Source organism: Mercenaria mercenaria, chromosome 16, assembly GCF_021730395.1.
Source record: "Mercenaria mercenaria strain notata chromosome 16, MADL_Memer_1, whole genome shotgun sequence".
Taxonomy (NCBI): Eukaryota; Metazoa; Mollusca; class Bivalvia; order Venerida; family Veneridae; genus Mercenaria; species Mercenaria mercenaria.
This window is the reverse complement of record NC_069376.1, coordinates 38,526,987-38,550,306: the sequence shown is the minus strand read 5'-3', so window position 1 is coordinate 38,550,306 and position 23,320 is coordinate 38,526,987. Positions and strand designations below refer to the sequence as shown.

At 35.7% G+C, this 23,320-nt stretch overlaps 1 protein-coding gene across 1 annotated transcript; it reads left to right on the top strand.

Moving 5' to 3' along the window:
- The first annotated feature begins 8,454 nt into the window (after positions 1-8,454).
- Positions 8,455-18,063, top strand: LOC123541379 (protein ecdysoneless homolog). The gene is made up of 2 exons (XM_045326838.2): positions 8,455-8,723; positions 13,083-18,063. Exons 1-2 carry the CDS (start codon positions 8,661-8,663, stop codon positions 14,079-14,081), a joined length of 1,062 nt encoding a protein of 353 aa, XP_045182773.2. The 5' UTR covers positions 8,455-8,660; the 3' UTR covers positions 14,082-18,063.
- The last annotated feature ends 5,257 nt before the right edge of the window (positions 18,064-23,320 follow it).

The following is a 23,320-nucleotide window of genomic DNA, read 5'->3' as shown; positions in this document are numbered from 1 at the left end:
AACATTTATGTATCATGTGTTAAGTCACATACAATAAAATAAAAGATTATTTATTATCTTCTTTCCGCCTAGGTCAAACTAAACGAGGGGAAGTTCGTCCTACATTCGTCATAATGTTCATCATTTGATTGTTCGGTATTCTTGATATTGATATTCTTGATACTGACCTCTTGTTGATATTGACCTCTTGTTGACCTCTTGTTGAAAATCTCGAGCACTTTTATGCATTGATTTTTATCACTGTCACGTCAAGCTCTATATATATGTTTTGATAAGTCTCTATAAACACGTGTTTCTGTCATCAGATACAGGTTAATTGACGCCGTGTGCCATCTTTCTTCTATCTATTGTTTAAGTACATCAAAATGTTGTACTGACGCTATATATTGATTCTGGTTTCATTTTTTATCTTAAAAATGAAACCAGTATGTCAGTGGGACGACAAAGTATTTAACCAAATGTCACTGGTAGTTCATAGCAACAGACAGAATGTCTGTATCATAAGGCAAATTTGAACAATATCTCAATATATATATGCTCTTGAGTATAGTTTAGAAATATTTTATTGCCAATTTAGAACAAGTAAACAATTGCATTAACTGTATATATGTAAAGAAACAAGTTCTGTCAACATCAGTAACGGGACTTCCCGGCTATGTTCTTTTTCATATGGAACATTGACCTATCATTCAACTATTATCTTCGCCGCACCATGTTTTCGTTTTGGATCCTTTTCAGTAATGCCCGAGTGTGCGTCAATAGTTTGAATTTAAATTCATTCTAGTTTTCAACCAATGTTTCTAACGGTATGAGGTCCGTTTTAAAGTAAGGTAAAGTAAAGTAACCGATGACAGGACTTAAAGCTATGCGTTTGCAGGTTACTTTTAGAAATGTTTGTTTAACTTACTTCTTTTATCTCAGAAATTTTTTTTTTTCAATTTACCGTTCAACTATGGTTTAGTTAAGAAGTTTGTGACGAAAATAAGACTTGTCAATTTCAGCATACTTTATGGACTTTGTACCTGTAATTCTTTCACAATATATTCATAAAATATTGTCATAGGATTTCCAATTTTTTTTTAAATTCATTTAATTATCATCTAAATCAATTACACGTCGCGTGTAGTTATAAATGCATTTGATTCGTCATCTTAGTATTATTAAACGGGTAGTCATGACTTATTTTAAAGTTTTTACCCAGAGTTCGTATTCAAAAAAAAACACAATACAGCATACATGTAAACACAAATGAGACATATGTGTGTGTATGTGCGTGTATTTGTCTTTGAAAATCATGCCCAACCAGTAACTTTGTCAGATTTTAGAAATAAATCAGAGATAAGAATAGAAACAAGTTGACGTGTTGCATATGCATGCCAAAATCCCCTAGCTCAACGTTCAAGGTCCGGCTTAGAGGTAAAAACTTTTGGGTCATTTTTTCTCTACTGTGTAATAGTTACTTGAAAAAAAAGTACATTCCAGTAATTTGTTACAAGCAAGTTTCATGACTAGATAATGTCTCACGTGCAAGACCTAGACCTCTAACAGAAAGGTCAATGTCACGCTAGTAGAATATAAAGATTTTACTAAATATTCTTGTCCAATACAATGCTGAATAAACAAATAACTTTGATAAACATTTGCGATAACAAGGTAATGTGTCGAGTGCAATACCTAGACCTTTTGCACAAATGCAAGGTCATGACAAATACTGTTGAAAAACGGCGTTAAACCCAAAACAAACAAACAAACAAACAAACATAGATATTCTATTTCGGCTGCATAGAAGAAAGTTTAAATAATTTGGTACACACATTTACTACAAAACATTGTTTCTTGTGAAAGACCTTGACCCCTACTTTTAAGATCAAAGTCAAATTTAAAATGTTTTGTATATTTAGTCATTTTTTTCCTTATAATTTCTGTATGTTTTGATGATTATTAAAAAATATGTCATTCGCCATAATAAAGCAAGGTATCATAAATCAGCGCCACTCTTTGAGTCGTGCTTCTTTTAATACATGTCTTTATAAGTGGATGGATAGTCTAATAATTTGACATAAAAATCGTTCTTGTAAGACGCAGGCCCCTGGCGCAGATGTCAAGATTGTACTCAAAATTCAGTCTAAATGCTCTATTACTCACTCCACTCACACTACCTAACATCACAAAACCGGGACATCCGTGTCCTACAGATACGGTTCTAGTTATATACATCTAGAAGAATTTGTACAATATATTATCTAATGTTATAGGCTGCTTAGTATAAAGCGTACAATCCTAGTTTATATGCAGATGAAATACTTCCTGAATTATTTAATAATGTATTGATAATGTATTGAATCATATAAATAATTCAAGTCGTCTGCTTGTTCAAGAATGAGTTGATGGTGGTAGCTGGCTTACGTAATACCATTAATGTCATTATCGCTTTGAAATATTCCATATTTACATTTTTACCGAGATATGACTTTACAAGTTCTATGTCGATGTCACTTTGGAGTCAAACCCAACCGTCCATGGTCCCAGTTTATAGATCAAACTTCAATTTCGACATGTGTTAGTTTGTTTGTTTTGGGTTTAACACCGTTTTTCAACAGTATTTCAGTCATATAACGGCGGGCAGTTAACCTAACCGGTGTTCTTGGATTCTGTACCAGTACAAACCTGTTCTTCGCAAGTAACTGCTAACTTCCCAACATGAATTATCAGAGGTGGAGGACGAATGATTTCAGACATAATGTCTTTTATCAAATCGTCACGGAGAACACACGCCCCGCCCGGGGATCGAATTTGCAACTCCACGATCAGTAGACCAACGCTCTCCCTACTGAGCTAAGCGGGCGGGCGACATGTGTTAGAAAAATATACGTTAAGTTTACTGAATACAGAAATATAATGGAACGATCCTTCGTGCTTTGGTCAGTTTAAATTTAAATGGTCAATTTTAAACATTTCAATTTGTAAAGTTGAATATATACCATTACAAGTCTTTACCTTTATAAATCAAATAAAAATGACACTATACTTTATTAAAAACTATTTATATATTTGCTTGTAATATGGAAGTTTGAAAAACTTTGATAATGTGCATTTTTGTCTTTTTTTTTCTTAAAAAAAAGTTTACAATAATGTCATGGACTAGCTCTTGAACATTCAATATTAGCATTTATAAATTGGCATTTACCCCCATGTAAAGTGCTTTTACACGTTATTATTTCTCAATTTTTGTGTTCAATAGATGTGTTTTCTATGTATTACAAGCTCAAATAATTTCTTTATCATGATGTGAATAGTATGATTCTCATCTTATGGTGGAATAAAAGATATATATCTATCTATGGCATGTAAAATATTTTCGGGTTAATGGAAACAATCCTTTGTGCTCTAGTAAATGTATGCTTGATCGAGCAATTGATCGATTTTGAAACGGAACATCGGAATTTCTAAATTGGGATTGCATACGTTGGCCATGGCTGGTATGTTTCAAGATAAAGTGTTACCAGATGTCAACCATACTCATAGAAAATGAAAACAAATAGTCAACGTTCTCCTTCGGCAACGGTAGCAAAAACATAACTTTATGCTATTTTTGCCCATTACAAATGACTTGTCATTTTAGGAGATTCCACACGCATCTTTAAGAAACAGTCTCAACAAGTGAAGATGTGTAAAAGTAAATGGCCAAGTTTGGTGGAACTTATACAAGTGTATACAACTATAGAGAGAGCCGTGCCATGAGAAAACCAACATAGTGGGTTTGTGACCAGCATGGATCCAGACCAGCCTGCGCATCCGCGCAGTCTGGTCAGGATCCATGCTGTTCGCTAATAGTTTCTCCAATTCCAATAGGCTTTAAAAGCGAACAGCATGGAGCCTGACCAGACTGCGCGGATGCGCAGGCTGGTCTGGATCCATGCTGGTCGCATACCCACTATGTTGGTTTTCTCATGGCACGGCTCAGAGACTTTTTTAGGAAATGCTTGAGCTTTCATTGACATCGTCTTCCAGACATAACGTGACCTTGTCTAGTATACTTCTACAATGAATTACGCTGAAATACATACAAAATCTGAAAGCAAATGAACTGTGGCGGGAGGGTTGGGTTTTTCATTGTTTTATGAACATTTACATTAATGTTTTAATAAAATTAAATTAAATCAAATATAAATGGTCAGAGATGTTACCTCTTTAAAGTGTCGAGCGTGAAAGAATGCGAGCCAGTCAGTGTTTAAGTTTAATTACGGGCCATCCGAGTATTGATTTTCTGACTTTATAACCACTCGGAATTCGATCACATGACCCGTTCAACGTAATTCCTGGAAATCTGCGGAAAGGGCGGAGCTTTGTTTTTGCGCTAGCTAAAATGTTTAATCTCAAACTCAATCATTGGTCTACACTTTAAACTACTGAGTTCTCTGCACGAGTAATGACTGCAAGACAAGCATGGTTTGGTTTTACGAGACACATTGTGCAACATTTTGTATTTCTTTTCAATTAAATCAACATGGCCGTCTCGTTTTGATTTTATCCTGGTTTACCACAGTGTAAAAACTAGGAGAAAACATGTCTAATCACGTAACTTGGAGTAATGGTGTTCATACCATTCTCATAAATCACTTGAAAAGTCTTGACATCTGTTTTGGTGCACGTGTATTTCATTTTTATAGAAATATTAAATTTGTTTTTGTGATTGTTTTGTTGTTTTGTTTCGAGGTTCTTGGCTTCGGTAAGGATCGACCCAACATGTGTGCTTCGTGGGAACGCCATGTGTTACTATGTGATTCAGAAAAATAAGAAACTAATGTTTAAATAACCTGATTAGCCACTGTATGCCTTTAAGATATATAAAGCTTGATGGTCTTATATTACCATAAACAGAGAAATGAAAGTTTTATTGTTTTATTTCACATATAAAAGGGTTGCATTTAAGGATAACATGGTGTAATAGGCCTCAATTTCACCAAAAGCGTACATTTAACTTGATAATGTAAGCTTTAAAAATGTCAAACGATAGAAATAAGGTGCATATTGACAAGTTATACAGTGACAGAAGTTCTCAAAAATTTCCTTTAGATTACCTCCCTTGATAATTTTGGTTTTTCGTGAGTTATCTCCCCTGAAAACTAGAAAAAAAAAATGATTTTCTCCTTTTCCCTACGGGAATTTTAGATTTCTTTTTGATATTTGTATCAGAATCATATAATGCAGCTTTCTACCGCAAAATTTCTCGAAACTCAAGTTCAGATTCTCATAATCAAAGAAATTATATATTTCCAATAGGCATCAATGTTAACTTCAATACCGATTATCTCTCCAAAAAAATGATGAAATTTGAAAAATCTCTCGGTGAAAAGTTTTTAATTTTGAATGTCTTTAAAGTGACCAAATTTCATTTAAATATTACTATCCAATTACAAGATATGAAATATGGCTATTACACCATGTTATCCTTAAGTATAACTCGTGTAACTCAGTTTCGTTTATATACGTTTCAAAATTAAACATTTATGTGTACTGTGAACTTGATACAACGCAAAGTGCACTTACACAAACACAAATCGTTTTTTTTTCTTCTTCTTTTTTTTTCAGAGATGAACAAAGCTAGACCTGGTCCAGAAAATTTCTCCCTAACTACAAAGATGGCATTATCAATTCAACCAACACACTTTTTACGAAACTACGAAGCTCTAATTTATGATTAATTTTGTTTCCAATTTTCATTTTTCTTCAGAGAGGACGGGTTTACAAAACAAGTGTTCTGTTAACAATACAATTGTAATTATAATAAGTTCATGCGCAAGACTTAGTTCGATTCATAACTATCATGAATTATCAATTTTATAGTAGTTCAGTCCGTGATTCCATCGCTGTAAATTTAATGGGTTTCTTCTCTGCTTACACAAACCATCAATGAGTAGAATAAAACAATGCAGTCAATGTCATTAAACAGAAAAAAAGCCACCCAGCCAAGTACTCTAAATGTTTTGATTTCTCGCACTGTGACATTGTCAAGAATTCTTGCACAACAGGCTATAAAATATATCAGAAAATTTTACGAAACTGGTAAGTGTAACGTCATCATAGCTGTAATTTATCCCTTCTCTTGGTCTTCTACCATAAAAAAAATCTCTAAAGGTGAGGTTTTTACAAGTTTTGTTTTCAAAAATAGGATTAATACGGGTTTTTTGCATGATAATGACTTATAATGGTAATAGGAGCTAACAGAAGGAGTAGTAGAACTATTAATATATTGTAAGATTTTCTTTGAAGACTGAAACATTTTCGTAGAAAGATCATTTTTGAAAGAAACGGACTTTTTTGTAACAAAATACCTGTAAAGCAAACTGTCTCCTTAACCCATAGAATAAACTAATTTGAATAATCATCTGATGTTTCAAAATGTTTCTGTTTTTGTAAATTTCTTTATACGTCTATCGGGGTCACATATGTACTAAAGTACATTCTCGATATCGACATTATAGGATAAATCCCGTTTTCCGGTATTAACCACCAAAAAACGCCCGTTCCCGGTTTTACGGTGAGGGGGGTATCGGCCATTACGCTATATGGCGGTAGTGTTTAGATTATCCTTTTTTCAAGTTTTAAACAAAGAAAATGAATAAAAATGTATTGCTGATTATCATTAAACATTATTGTAATTAAGATGTAGTAAAAATATTCTCAAAGTTTACTTTATTTTTGAAATAAATTTTATCTTTTATTCTACACTGCCGCTCAGTCCGTGGCTCGATACCGAAGGTGTAAAATTATTCGCATTTTTCAAGGTCAACAGATTATTTTTGCAAAAAAAATTGTTGCCGAGGTCGTAGAATAGAATTTCCATCGTGAGAAAGTAAGAACTTTCCTAAATCCTTATCTTCTGGCAAAAATAATCCGCGGCGCTAATATTGTACACGGTCATTATAGCTTATAACACACTCAATAGTTGTTGTTCTTTATTCTATATAAAATTGACCTATTTCCAATGGCCGCAGCACACATCAGGACCCATTTTAAATGTCTGTAAACTACATTTTCTTGAAGAATATTGTCAGTGCTAAATAAAAATCAAAAGAAAAGTGGGGGTCATGTTTGATGCAAGAAAAATAACTTCAGTCAAACACACAAACTGCAAAATCAGCTAAAAAATGAGACCGCAAATTATACTGGTGGTGTATGATTTAAGTTTCCATGAAAAATTTTGTCATGTTGTTATTTCATGATCAAAATGCTATCTACATGTCAAGCATAGATCTGTCATGTGATTTTACCAAAAACAAAAATTGCAAAGAAAATAAGGAAAATAGCTCTACACAGCAAGAAAAAACTGAGGACTATTTGTATCCGCCATTATGCGCCCTGACCCTATTTACGGAAATACCGGAAAACGGGATTTATCCTATAATGTCGATATGGTCAATATGTAATTTTAAGGACACATATGTTACTTAAAGGGCATATTTGTAACTTTGTAGAAAAACACGAAATAGCACAAATGTAACAAGTCGGACACATATGTAACCAAATTCTATAATTATGTAACTGAAACAAGCATATATGTAACTACTACCATATCATATAATAAATATTTAGAGGTTATTATACCGGGCTGGTGTGCCTTAAGGCGATATTGACATCCTAGGTGAGGTATTGGCTCGAGGGCCAGTATAGTGGAATATATGCAATAAAAAGGTTATAAAACGGGGCGGGCGTGCCTTAAGGCGATGTTGGCATATTAAACCGGTATTAGGAACACCAGCCCGGTATTATAACCTCTAAATCACGGATTTATCCTGTGAAAATTATATTTGCGTCGTTTTAAGAAAATTCAAGTATGTGCATGCATTTTTTACATTTTCATAAGCTTATCATTTAATAAGAAAGGAGTACACAGTTATATACAGATACTTACTTATTTCTATAAAACTCCCAATTAGTGGACGATAAGTCATAATTAGTCAAATTTGTAACTAGATACTTGTATGTCTCCATTTTGTCATGCAAACCGTGTATAATTACCATCATGGAAATACAAAAGAATACAGTTATTTTGTGGCTGCATATCGGGACTAGTCGCATCAACCACTTTTCCGACTGTACTCACTGACAGAAAATATCATATCAGATGCTGGATGAACATTACGGTACGGACTTTGAGAATATGTGTCAGTCAGTCGGTTAGGTCAGTGGTTAGAACATTCATCTTGTAAGCGAGGGGGGCCGGATTCGAGCACCGAAGTGACTTCAAACTTTCTCACTCTGTGACACTTGCCGTCCATCGAACAACATGCGACCCTGATATTTTTTTCAAGTCCATGTAAAGGTTTATTGGTTTACATGGAATACATGTGTTTAGATATTGTTTTCAGATAACTGCATATATTACAATACAATTATTGATCATGAAACACATTTACTTTTTTATTAAAATACAGAGCAATGTTTTGTGGCTGTTCAATCTGTTGCAAACCTAACGCTTGTTAAAATTCATATATTTCTTTTACTGTGAATATTTTAGCGGTTATGGCAAACTTCGTCAGAGTAGTCATTTACCTCTAAATTCTTAGTAATTTGAAAACGGACGGAGTTTAATAAACATTTTATGCCATACGAAAAAAAAACATATTCAACGGAAAAGAATTTGGATTTAAATCAGAATGCTTGATACATCATTTGCACGAAGTGGATGGATTTTTAAGCGAATTCGATTAAAAACTAAGGTTATTCTTTAATTTTTAATATTTACTATTTTTCGCTCAAATTTTCGTTTTATTTGTAGTTTCTACTTATTTTTTCTCTGCGGTATATTTGGGTAACGATATATATCGTTTGCTTATGGTTGGTATTTTGTTGGGTTTAACGTCACACCGCATAATTATAGGTCATATGGCGACTTTCCGGCTTTCGACGGTGGAGGGAGACCCAAGGATTTAGATATTAGTCATTAGATTTAGTTAAGAAATATAAGGGTTGCAAATTTCAATATTTTGTGTTATTACCAAGAAGAAATAAAGTGAAAATTAAAGAAACATGTTGAAAAGATACCGAAAATGCTAATGTAACAGACAAGCGTTTTCAGATTACATGTTCTAGTACATGAATGATTTCATTTTCCCCGATATGTTACTAGGAATGCTTCTTAAGTGACAAGCAAATACTGAGAAATCTATACACTTTCTTAAATAAAGATGTTGTAACATTTACCCATATGTTGCCTGTTACAGTGTACAAGCATTTCTTGTTTCAAGAGTAAGATTATCTATCGAACATTACATCACATGCAAGCATTTCTTGTCTTAAGGGCCGGGTTGTATACCAGTATTACAGTATGTAGGTATTTTTAAGACCCGGGTTGTGTACCAAACAGTGCAGTACATACAAGCACTTCTGATCTAAAAGGTCGGGTTGTGTACCAACATTACAGTGTACAAGTACTTTTTTAGAACCAGGTTGTGTACCAAACAGTACAGTACATACAAGCTCTTCTGGTCTTAAGGGTCGGGTTGTGTACCAACATTACAGTGTACCAACATTACAGTGTACAAGTACATTTTTAGAACCGAGTTGTGTACCAAACAGTACAGTATATACAAGCACTTCTGGTCTTAAGGGCCGGGTTGTGTACCAACATTACAGTGTACTTAAGTACTTTTTAAGAACCTGGGTGTGTACCAAACAGTACAGTATATACAAGCACTTCTGGTCTTAAGGGCCGGGTTGTGTACCAACATTACAGTGTACTTAAGTACTTTTTAAGAACCTGGGTGTGTACCAATCAGTACAGTGCATACAAGCACTTCTGGTCTTAAGGGCCGGGTTGTGTACCAGCATTACAGTGTACAAAAGTGCTTTTTAAGAACCTGGTTGTGTACCAAACAGTGCAGTACATACAAGCATTTCTTGTCTTAAGGGTCGGGTTGTGTACCAACATTACAGTGTACTAAAGTACTTTTTAAGAACCTGGTTGTGTACCAGTCAGTACAGTACATACAAGCATTTCTTGTCTGAAGGGTTGGGTTCTGTACCAACATTACAGTTTACAGGTACTTTTTAAGAACCTGGCTGTGTACCAAACAGTACAGTACATGCAAGCTCTTCTTGTCTTAAGGGTCGGGTTATGTACCAACATTACAGTGTACAAGTACTTTCTAAGAACTAGGTTGTGTACCAAACAGTACAGTACATACAAGCACTTCTTGTCTTGAGAGTAGGGTTGTGTACCAGCATTACAGTGTACAAGAACTTTTTAAGAACCAGGTTATGTACCAAACAGTACAGTGCATACAAGCATTTCTTGTCAGTGAAATCTATACACTTTCTTTAATAAAGATGTTGTAACATTTACCCATATGTTGCCTGTTACAGTGTACAAGCATTTCTTGTTTCAAGAGTAAGATTATCTATCGAACATTACATCACATGCAAGAATTTCTTGTCTTAAGGGCCGGGTTGTATACCAATATTACAGTATGTAGGTATTTTTAAGACCCGGGTTGTGTACCAAACAGTGCAGTACATACAAGCACTTCTGATCTAAAAGGTCGGGTTGTGTACCAACATTACAGTGTACAAGTACTTTTTAAAAACCTGGTTGTGTACCAAACAGTACAGTAGATACAAGCACTTATTGTCTTAAGGGTCGGGTTATGTACCAACATTACAGTGTACAGGTACTTTTTAAGAACCGAGTTGTGTACAAAACAGCGCAGTACATGCAACCTCTTCTTGTCTTAAGTGTCGGGTTGTGTACCAACATTACAGTGTACAAGTACTTTTTAAGAACCAGGTTATGTACCAAACAGTACAGTGCATACAAGCATTTCTTGTCTTGAGGGTCTGGTTGTGTGCCAACATTACAGTGTACTAAAGTACTTTTTAAGAACCGGGTTGTGTACCAAACAGTACAGTACATACAAGCATTTCTTGTCTTAAGAGTTGGGTTCTGTACCAACATTACAGTGTACAAGTTCTTTTTAAGAACCAGGTTGTGTACCAAACAGTACAGTACATACAAGCATTTCTTGTCTTGAGAGTCGGGGTGTGTACCAACATTACAGTGTACAAGTACTTTTTAAGCACCTGGTTGTGTACCAAACAGTGCAGTACATACAAGCATTTCTTGTCTGAAGGGTTGGGTTATGTACCATCATTACAGTGTACAAGTACTTTTTAAGATTCTGGTTGTGTACCAAACAGTACAGAACATACAAGCACTTTTTGTCTTAAGGGTCGGGTTGTTTACCAATATTGCAGTGTACAAGTATTTTTTAAGAACCGGGTGGTGTACCAAACTTTACAGCACATACAACAATTTCATGCCTTAAGGGCCAGGTTGTCAAACAAAAATCAGATTTGAATGATATTTATAGAATATCAGGCATAAACTGTATAAAACTGAATTTAAGTTTAAATTCAAAAGTATTGCGGGTCTTGGCGGGAGGGGGGGGGGGGGGGGGGGGGGGGGGGGCGGAGATGGTATAATTTTTAGTAAATCTGAATTTTGATGTATAGCACTGATGACGACCCTGGTTGATTCAAGATCTTGATTTTTATGATATTTTGATTTCGTGATTATAGCAAACATGAGGTAAAGGAAGTTCAAGTTCGAATTCCTGAGAAAATTACTGTATTTTAATAGGTGCATGTATCAAAAGACGTATAAATCGCAGACAGAATGGTTTGGTTTCTTCTTCCCAAATTGTTAGTCTCGCTTACGAATACGGATGGTTAAAATTTAGCGTTTTCTTTACTTATATATTTTAACCTTTTGTTTTAATTTTGCTTGAAATTCTTCAAAGTTTTCCTATCCGCGTGAATTGTCCAATGACTATATATTAGCTGATAATGAAAGCTAAGTCAGTGTAACCATTTGTTGGTTCATTCAGTGTTAACAAAAGAGAAAAACATATTCACGTATAATCAATGATGTATCCGTAATTTGCATTTAACATATGTTACTTTTGAAAAAAAGAAGACAAAATCAATTAAAGTAAACTAACAACCGTAGCCCATTGCCAGAAATTGATGATTAAAATCGAGGCTGGTAGATATAAGGACATGCAGATACGGAAGTAAAAGATGTTTCATTGTAGTTAAGAACTGTGCTTTGCTCATGACTTTAATGTTTCTTGTTACCACTTTTGGAACAATCGGAATACTCGGCGTATTCCAAAATTATAAACTCTATATTTAGTTAATATTTATGTTGAAATAACTGTTCATAAGTCACTTAATATGCGGTTAACAGAATAGCTCATCGAAATAGCGAATATGTCCACATTATTCCGACTAATATGTACATGTTTAGCTGTATTTAATTACTTATATACGTATTTTGGAAAAAACTAGCCCAAATAACCTGACATGGTTTGCCAAGTCAGTCAAAATTTTACATTCCAACACAGTTAGATATTTTCTGTTATTATATGACTCCTTGTATAAATCGCCGGTCCATAGTCTGTGATATTGACCGGTCTATAGTTAAACACAAAATTTTGCTATGGTTAAGTCGGAACTTGGATGAAAATTATGAAAACTTATTCCTGGTGTCAAGTAATAAACCACTTATTGAATGGATTGCCTGTCAATAGAATAGTCAAAACTAGTGGCATTTCCCTAATTGTATATTAGTGTGGTTATGTGTTTCCATTTCAGATCTCGAAACGCACAGACAGACACAACAAACTGCCATCACGTTCCATAAATACAAAGAAAATTTCTTAGTATTAAGCAGGCTTTAACCCTTACCCTGCTAAATTTCTATAATTAATTTGTCCATCTTTCAATTTAGACACAACTGTTAAAAGGGGTGCTTACCAAAAGATACTGACTGAATGGCAAACAGTGCAGAACTTGATCAGACTTCAAGGATGTGCAGGCTGATCATGATCTACACTGGTAGCAAAGGCAGAACCAATCGTGTCCAGCATGATAAGGGTTACTAGTAAGCAGACGTAAAAACATTAACATTGGCTTTATGTGCATTTTATATTCCCAATAAATAAATTAGTTTCTTTGTATATCTTCTTATTTGAAAAAAAAAACAACATGTGATCTAATTCAAGTAGTTATTATTTCAGTGGGCTGTCGAAATCGCAAGACAAAAACAATTTGGTACCCGGCCAATTTGTCCTACGAAGAAGCCTGATCCAGTCAGTAATACCCTGAATAGCAGAGTCCTCCCCGAGCGGAGAGCGGCAGCAAAAGCTAAAACTATGTTTAAAGAAATAAGTCTGAGAGATCAAATAATGAACAATGCAGTCCGTACTGAAAATACGTCACAGAATAGGCGAGGGTCGGGAAGAGGTGCTAAGCAACAGAAAAACTCAGCAAGTATGGACACAGAAGCTTTGAACGGAAGCAATAATTCTGGAACTAAACGTGGCAGTAAAAATTCTAGACCACGTAGAAAGAAAGGTAAAAAGAAAACCATAAAGTTAAACAGAAAAGAAAAGGCTTTGATTAAAAAGTTTGCAATTAAACCGTCTATTGTTTGTTTACCGAGACTAGAAGATATTAGCAAACCAGTTGAAACAACTTCCAATTATTGTAATTCAGATGTAAACGCAGAAAGCAAAGGTACAAATAAAAGAAAAACAAAAAAGCCAGAGAGAATTGTTGTAATAGGTGATAGTGGTAGAGATCCTATTGTAGTGAGTGATGAAGATTCAGACGTTGAATTTATCGAATCTAGTGTACCATTCGAGGGAACGTCAAACTCCCCTATTGTGCTAAATGATGACAGTGAAGATGATGAAGATAATGATGAGGTTGATAATAATGATCTAAACAATAACATTGATCCGCATGATGCCGATGTTGAGGATGATAGTTTTGATGACCTAAACAACGACGATGATTCATTTGATGAAAACAGTGATATCTTTTCTGACATCGATGACGAGGATGACAACATGCCGAATTTTTCCAAGTTTCAGAACAGTCCAAAAACCTATGGTGCAATAAGAAAAAGCTACCTGATAGCTCCGCCAACATTCCAACCGAACAAATTCAAAGTTGCACCGCCAAGGTATTCAGTGCCCCTCTCGTACCGATCTGGATCTATTTTTGGTTTTTGAAATAATTGCCAAGTTTTATACAAATCTGCGTACTATATCTTTAGGAACTTCATCCGTTTTTATTGGATACAAAGGCTAGATAGTAAATGTTTCGAGCCTTGTAGCAGTATTTGACATGGTCGATTATCCCACGTGTCCAGTAGGCCAATATTGGTATTAGTGTATTTTACAGTGAAGATAGAAGCATAAATAATGTTAACTATAGAAGCACAGTTTCAAATGAGGGATATGGAAGTCAAAATGTTCAGTTATTAGTTAGAATACAGTTGGGCAAATTTTTAAATAGCCATTGCTTACAATCAGAGATATGAAATCTGAAATGGATGATTTACAAAGAATTTTTGTGTCAGTGAATGAAAGATATTTACTTATTACATACCCATATAAAGTCTGTAAAAATATCGGCTTGTATTTCACAAGTAAATATGAACAAGCAGAAAAAAAATCCGTATTGAACCCTTTGTATTGCATGTTGCCGGACTACTTTAATTAATAGGCATGACACGACACAGCTCTATAAATAGCGCACATAAAACCTCCACTAAGTTACATTTTAACATCGATAAACGTTGAAGACTTCGTTCAATAACAAAACAACCGACAAAATGGTGGAGGTATATAATAAAAGAGTCATTATAACAGTAGCTAGATCTGGGAGTTTGTTTTCGGCTCTCGATCGTGGATTTAGCAAGGTCGGCTCACACTTGGTGCTTGCGCGCCTAGTGAGATCGGATCTGGCATAAATCCACTCGAGCCGAGTACAGGGTCCCAGATCGAGCTACTTTTATAAAAACCGTATTGTATCTAGCTCTAGAATAAAGGCAACATCAGTATTTGCTAGTTTCTACTAATTCTAGGTCATTGTTTAACAAGTTTTACACCAAACATTTAATCTCTCTCAACACCTCATTCCTGACAGTACCCGCCGCCATGTGAGTGTGAAAGAAAAAACTCCAGTTTCTGTTGTTTTTTTTTTGAAGCGCCTTTAAGCGAGCTTTTAACGATATTACATGTCACACTTCTATAATATGAAGCAGTCATATTGCGAAGGCATCACCCGACCGAGGGGGGTGAAAGCATGACCTGACCGCACTCTACCACTCGGATACCTTTGATCAGCGCATTCAAATCTGCGTTTAATGTAAAAGTAATATACATTGTAAAACTGTTTGGCATAGGATATGAAATAGTTACCGAGTCATTTCTATTTCATATTCGTTACACTTCAAAAACGACAGATACAATGAGTCGCGCCATGAGAAAACCAGCATAGTGTGTTTGCGACCAGCATGCTTCCAGACCAGCCTGCGCATCCGCGCAGTCAGGTCAAGATCCATGCTGGTCGCAAAGCCACTATGTTGGTTTTCTCATGGCGCGGCTCAAATGTTTCTTTTTCTTTTGTTTTCGATAAACGCATACAGAGAATGCGAAATCGAACGGATATTATCGATGGTCATTATATGGGTCCACTACCTTAAAACGGAAACCAAGAGGGTGTATTCCTCGGTTTATTTATAAGCCGAAGAAAAGATTAAAAATATAGAGTCCTATAACTTCATGCTTGTATAAAGATAGTCCAGAACAAGGTCTCATACGCCTGTAGGCTACACCATAACCTGAAAATGTATATCACAAGCACTCGAATTTCTATTTTGACATAATTCGAACCGCCGACATCTGGGTTAGGGTCTGCATGACACCTAAAAGTCCCTTTCAACAGAACGTACTTGTAAGATTTGTTATTTTGCTTATTTATCAATAACTATTGATCACACTGTGTGAATCTCTAGCAACATATTGTTGTACGCTTTAAGGCTGGAATAACATATATTTTACAAATGAATTTTGTTGTATATACATGTACATTCCGTCACAGCTGATACGCTGTGCAAGCCACTTTCAATCGATTGTAAAATTGACCTGCTATGTAAAACATTTCCAAGAAACAGAGAAAAGGGTTTTGTAAAAAATACATTAACTCCGGCTCAAAATATACGTGAAGGTTTAGGGAAAATACAAAACGTACCTTTTATAAGAGAGTGGATTGAAGTTCTCCCTGATAGAAATAAAAACAAATATTTTACTGTTTGTAGTTAAGTAATAGTTTGTGTCCTAAATGAGGAAATATCGTCATTGATGACAATATGCAAACATTCATAGCAAATTCTTACAACTAACAATGTTTGCCAATTGTGAATTGGTTTATAAAATGTCTCTCTGTACTTGGCTCAGTACTGTTATATTATCTAGACCGTTCTGACTGGCACAGATAAGCTAGTGCTAGGGGCGCGAGAGGTATTACACATTTCATAATCTAAGAGAGTCCGATATCATTTCACTAGTAGTGCTGCTTCCAAAGGATCTTTTTTAGAGATTTTGGTAATTTTGGCCACCACCATAGCGACAGCACGGCAACAGGACTTTATGCCAGGCTATCGGAGCACCGCCTTTCTAACAGATTATGCATTTGCCAAAAAGGATTGACAGACACTGCTAAGGATAAATAAACAAAACATTTCTGCGGATCTAGAAACGATGTACATATCAAATCCTTTTAATTTTTTGTTGATAATTGACACAGCAGAGTTTTTTGTCGTTTTTTTTTTGGTCACTGACAATTAATTTCAATACATTTCAAGTATACAGGCCTCATGGACCCCAAGCTGTATCCTTGCTCCATCCTGTTGTCAAGTGTATTCATTCCAAAGAAACTATAAATTAAAAAAATAACTATATTTAATTCAGATAATGTTTCCTGCATTGTCGCTACCTATGACCGTATTTTAGAAAAATGCTTTTTCTAGCGTCTTAACCTGAGTCATCATATACACACTTGTTTGTCGCTGCTGTGGTCTTGGAGTTCGAAAATAGAGATCAAGGAAGATTTCTGCGGCGCTTAGTCCATATGCCATCAGTAAAACTCTTTCAAAATCATGCATACACCTGTAGTAACCAATGCCTAACAGTGTCAAATACTTTTCTGTAAAACGCATTGCATTATTTTTAAACCGGAAGTAGAAACTAAGTCTGTCAACTAAATTCAGTGCACTGTAAACCAGTCCAAGACCAGAATCCCACACTCTACCCCGGAATACGAGATCTTCTTCGTTGCCACGAAAACAATCAATTGTCAAATAAATTCTTGGCGAACCGTCATATTCATGATTGCAAGAAATTTCAAGCACGAAAAAATTACAGTCTGCAGATCTTAAAACAATAACATTACCACTGTCATGAAGATCACGTGACAAAGTATAAAGATAAAAACGGTGAATTTCGGTCATGTTCGGTAAAATCCGTAAAGCCTCCATTTCAAGTGTGCTTTCCACCAGCGGCATTATGAAGCTTTTTGTGTACCGCATCCCCTCCGCAAACTTTGGTCCTCTAGGGGGCGCATCTTCGTGTATGAAAATCATCGATATCTGTAGTAACAGAAAGAAAATAATTTAATCTAAAGGATCAGGGAAAAGGCGATCTGGTGTTCAAATTAAGTTTGAAACGTTTAGCTTGTCACGTGAGGGAATGTATCGAGTCATATGTTAAAATATTTACGCCTGAGGCTTATTAGCTCATATTTTACCTACTGAAAATTTATGCGTCATTTAAATGTTGGAGAAAAAAAAATAATGGAAAATATCCAACAAATGACAATAAATATAATATGCGATAAACTTTTTTACATTGTTGAACTTTTGAAATTTCTTTGGAAATCAAAACTTATGAAAATTTACTCATCGAAATGTATGGTTCACCTCAGTAACGTAATAAATACTTGCAAATTTCACGCATTTGGTTATTTCTTTATCTGATAAGTTTCTGAAAATATCCTTGTGTTTATTTGCCATGAAGGAAAATAAATGAAATTCTTTTGTCCGAATTTAATTTCAAATGCAGGTTTATGCTTAAAATATGTAAATAAACAAAACTTCCAATTCTTAAGACTTACTTATTTTGTTTTTGTATCACTATATCAACCTTAATTAAAGGAAAAGAGTTCGGTATTGACACGACAAAAAGACGTCAACCTAAGCTAAATTAACATAATTAAAACATCCCGTTGATAATAAGAATAAGAATTGGGTTGTTACCCTGGCGCTTAATACACTGACCCAAATTTCCATACAATAGTTTCATCAGCGTCATTTTGAAATTCCTAAAACTATTTTATCTCCATGAAGAGGTGCTTCTTATATAGGTGACAGAAAATGTTCAGTATATCATGCATCGCATGTGCAATGGTTGTAGTAACCTGAATGAAGATCTTTTGTACAATCATTACCAAAACGAAGACGCCAATCTGTTTTTTTTTTCTTAAGCAGTAGAAATTATCATACTCAAAGAACCGTTTTGTTCTGTGAGTCACGCATATTTCACCCACATAACTTATCAACAATTCTCTGGGGGAACGACAACTAAACGGAAGAAGTAAACGCATTCAGGTTCAGAAACCCATTAAGCTTACAGGCAGATTCAAATAATTTGTTACATACTTACATTGTGCCTAAGTGCTGGATATATCCCTTGTGCATGTATAACATATAGTGTACAACTGTTCTTATATATGAATGCAAATAATAAGCACTAAAATATTATTATTAAATCAAGAAAGGGACGCATCTTCAAAGCCGTGTTATTTTTCTTCCTTATTTTTTTTACATACTTCCATTAGTCATTGTAAATTAAAATTAAAAAAAAATATTTTTTTTGCAGAATTTATTAAAAACAGCTGTAAGATATTCAGAAATCTATACTGCGTCAGCCACTCAGTACAATAATTCTATAGCATTTTCATTAACAAATTTTATAAATGCACTGCTATACTTGATGTGAAGCGTGACCCATGCTTCTTCATGCGCATTTTAGAAACGTCTTATTATTTTTTTTTTAATAATTCTTTATCTTAAAAAAGATTAAAAACTTACCTTCACGAGAGGGAAAACTAGTCCTTCACTCAGAGTTTGTTAGGTCCAGTGATGACTCGGACCGTTTATTCAATGACCATCAAATTTAAGTTATATGATTAAGTCAAGTCGTAAAAATTTGGTGTCGGAATTTTCCAAATTCTTATACGTAGACGCGTGTGTAAGGCCAAAGAAAGAAAGTTGTGTGGTTCTAAGTTCGCTGTCGACTGTCCGTTACGTAAAACTATGAATCATCTAGTTACGAGATAAAAGGCGGGGTGTCTTGAAACAATAATGCAGACAAATTTTCTTACTACGAACTGAGTGCAAAAGTTACTGAGAAGTACAGCCTTGCCCTAGGAATCATATTATGTTATTCAAATGATTCTTGGTAGAAGATTGACTTTTTTTCAAAGGCTATCGTTCGGACTGAATGACTATATAATAAATAAAAGCACAGGACCGTAAATAGAATTTATAAACATGCTGGATATGATGTACTTTGGTTGCCTGGAAACGATCAAGCTTCCTTCTTCGATATATGCCCTGTTTTCCTGGAAGTTATTTATTTATTTATTTGGGTTTTACGGCGGACCAACACAGTATAGGTTATATGGCGCCAAACAGGACTATAAATTTTGGTTCCACATCTCATTTACATCGAAATAAAAACATGAGGTATGGAATCAAAATTTGCATACCTTCTGGAATCACAGTGTTACTGCAAAACCAAGTTTTAAGACCCTATTAGTCGCCTCTTACGATCATGCAGGGTAAGGCAGTGGTTCCAATTCTTTTCATACACAGATCGTCCCAGAACCACATGGGGCGTTTTCCTGGAAGACTTAATAACACATGAAATGAAATAAACTCGACTCCATCTAGGTGGAAATCCATTTTTAAATTAAATAGATTATAATTATATAAATAGCACTTAATGATTTTAATTATCTAAGCAAACAAGGGGTCGCAACGTTGTGAAAAAAAACACAGCGATAAATAGGGTAAATGGGGATTTCAAGTGGTGTTCTTTTCTGACAAAACAAGTGCTTTTACCATGGATAAGCGGAAGTTTTAACTATCTAATTTAGCTTTTATGATAAAAATCATTTAACACAGATAAGAAGAGAGTGTTCACAAAAGGACATACTTAAAGATTACTTGACAGATGCGCATGCACCCAGGAATCAAATATAGTTGGCCTTAAAAGTATCGATATAAATAATCAATTACCTATTTGACATGGTAATTAGGTAGATCATTGACTAGATTTGAAGATCTGTATTTGACAGATGTTTCAGTGTATAAAGTAAATATTTAATTAAATCAAACGTGTTTTTATGAGTAAATCGTTTGTAAAAACAAGGGCAATTTTCATATTATGACGCAATTTTTTTCAGACACGGAACTCGAATACTTAAAAGTTAAAATCCTTCATTTTAGTCAGCTACATTAAAGGTTCAAAATACCAAACAATACGAGACATGGATGTAATGTTAAACTAGCTGCGGTTCAAAGATGATAGTAAAACTGAAAAATCTGCAAATATGCATTGATACCAATGCAAGAAAAATTATCACAACGTATTTCGAGTTATATATGAGCCGCGCCATGAGAAAACCAACACAGTGGCTTTGCGACCAGCATGGAGCGAACAACACGGATCCTGACCAGACTGCGCGGATGCGCAGGCTTGTCTGGATCCATGCTGGTCGCAAAGCCATTATGTTGATTTTCTCATGGCGCGGCTCATATATAGCAAATATCGTTCTCATATTCAACACTTCATCGCATGTCACTTTAAACCTACCTATTCATGCGTTTATACGAGTCGGTTAGCGTATAATAATGGAGTAAATTGTCAGCTAGGATTGCCACCCATCATCTCTACGAAGTTTCATTAGAATTTCACTAAATGTATAGAACTAGTCCAGTCAAATTTTATACCTAATTGACCTGTAAGGGACAATACTCTGCAAAAACTCATCTGAACGAGGTGTATCAATAACACGTACATCTCGACTTTATAATTTGAGCCGAGCCATGAGAAAATCAACATAGTGCTTTTGCGACCAGCATGGATCCAGACCAGCCTGCGCATTCGCGCAGTCTGGTCAGGATCCATGCTGTTCGGTAACGGTTTCTCTAACTGCAATAGGCTTTGAAAGCGAACAGCATGGATCCTGAGAATGCGCGGATGCGCAGGCTGGTCTGGATCCATGCTGGTCGCAAATGCACTATGTTGGTTTTCTCATGGTGCGGCTCAAATTATTTTCTATCTCTCCTGTAAATTTTCTCTAAAATACTACCAGGGTTTTGAAGATGATTTTTGAACAAGACTCGGTGAAAAAAACTGTTCAGCCGTTAAACCCGTATAATTTGCAGAACTTGGCTTGTTACTGATAATTTCCGGGAAGTTTCAATTTCCACCAATAGCATTAGATAATCGGTCTACATAAATTTTACTTAAAAAAATAGGCTTTGTGGTCAGAGCACTGTATATCAAATTGACAAATACTCTTGCGAAGTTTCTTTGAAATTTGGCCAGGGTTTTGGAAATGAAGCGCTGACAAGCAAGCTAAATACACAGGAAGGCAGACGGACGGACCATCTTAAAGACGGACAAACGGCGAGGGAGTAAAACGTATGTCACCCTTCTGACTCTTAAAAATAAGAGCGCCGCCAAGCGGGGCAATATACGCCCGAAGGGTTACATCAGAGGATGGGAGCAAAATTTAAAGAACTTGGCTGTAGAAGCCCAAAGGTCAGGAACAAGAAAAAGAAGAAATTCCAAAAAAAAAAATTCAAAGTCCACAAAAAAAATTCTTACCTGGTAAAGTTATGTCAAAATACATCTAAAAATTGGATGTACCATCCATGTTGTACCACAGAAAAGTGGCCTCGGTTTTTCCCTACTGCCAATAATAAAAAAGTTTCAAAATAAGCTATTTATAGTAACACAAAAGGGAAGTAATTCAAAAAAAAATATTGTAAGAGAACAAAAAAGGACCTGCCAAATAAAAACAAGAGCACTGCAATGCAGAGCAATATACACAAAGCAAAGTCATATATGACATTTGACCCCTAAGTGTGACCTTGACCTTGAAGCGAGTCATCCAAAACATGCGCTCTGCACGTCGCCTCAGTGTGGTGAACATTTGTGCCAAGTTTCTTTGAAATCCTTCAAGCAGTTCAAGAGTTACAGAGCGGACACAGCAAAGTCATATATGACCTTTCACTCCTAAGTGTATCCTTGACCTTGAAGCTAGTCATCCGAAACAAGTGCTCTGCACGTCGTCTCAGTGTCGTGAACATTTGTGCCAAGTTTCTTTGAAATCCTTCAAGCAGTTCAAGAGTTACAGAGCGGACACGAAACACACTCGTATGACCTTTGACCCCTAAATGTAACCTTGACCTTGAAATGAGACATCCAAAACATGCGCTCTGCACGTCGTCTCGGTGTGGTGAACATTTGTGTCAAGTTTCTTTGAAATCCTTCAAGGGGTTCAAGAGTTACAGAGCGGACACGAAATTGCTAACGGGCGGACGGACGGACGGACACCGGGCCCATAACATTATACGTATCTTCGGGCGTATAAAAAACGAACCATCAGATTACGATTTTCGCATAAATTCCTTATGTTTTTTTAACACCATATTAAGTTTCCTTAAAACATCTTACATACTTTTCACTTTATCAAAGAATCCAGACTTTAGAGGTAGAAGGGACAATTCGGACCGACGGCAGGCAAACATATATATGGATTATCGTCTGTATGGTTGTCATTTCAAAATATGGAAGTTTGCCATGGAAACGGTGAAATCAAACGAGTTTTTTTATATGAACTTATTTTTTAAACCATTGGTCCAGCCAAACGATTTGGCACCATTGTGTGCGTGTGTTCGGGTTTAACGTCTTTTTCAACAATTGTTCAGTCATATTTAAACGACGGTGTCTACTTGTAGCAGTGAGCACAATGCCCAACTTTATAGTGCTGCCTCACTGGAATATCGCGCTGTAGACACGTGGCATGATACCCCACCCAGTCACATTATACTGATACCGGGCTGACCAGTCCTAGCACTATCCCCTTAATGCTGAGCGCCAAGCGAGGAAGCTGCTAGTACCATTTTTATGTCTTTGGTATGACGCGACCGGGGATCGAACCCACGACCTCCCGCACCGGACGCTCTACCACTAGGCTACCGAGGCGGTACGATCTGGCACCTCTGAAAAGGACGCATTGGTCGAGAGGGATAAGAGGCTAGCTTTCCTACGGAGGTGAAGGCCCCAGGTTCGTTTTCTGGCTACTGCCACTGCGATGTCACCTTGGCAAG

Excerpts from the sequence above, each read along its gene's own strand:
- LOC123541379 (XM_045326838.2), top strand. The coding sequence starts at position 8,661 with ATGCTTGATACATCATTTGCACGAAGTGGATGGATTTTTAAGCGAATT. Across the intron at positions 8,724-13,082 it reads GAATTCGATTAAAAACTAAG|TGGGCTGTCGAAATCGCAAG; the intron begins GTTATTCTTTAA and ends TTATTATTTCAG.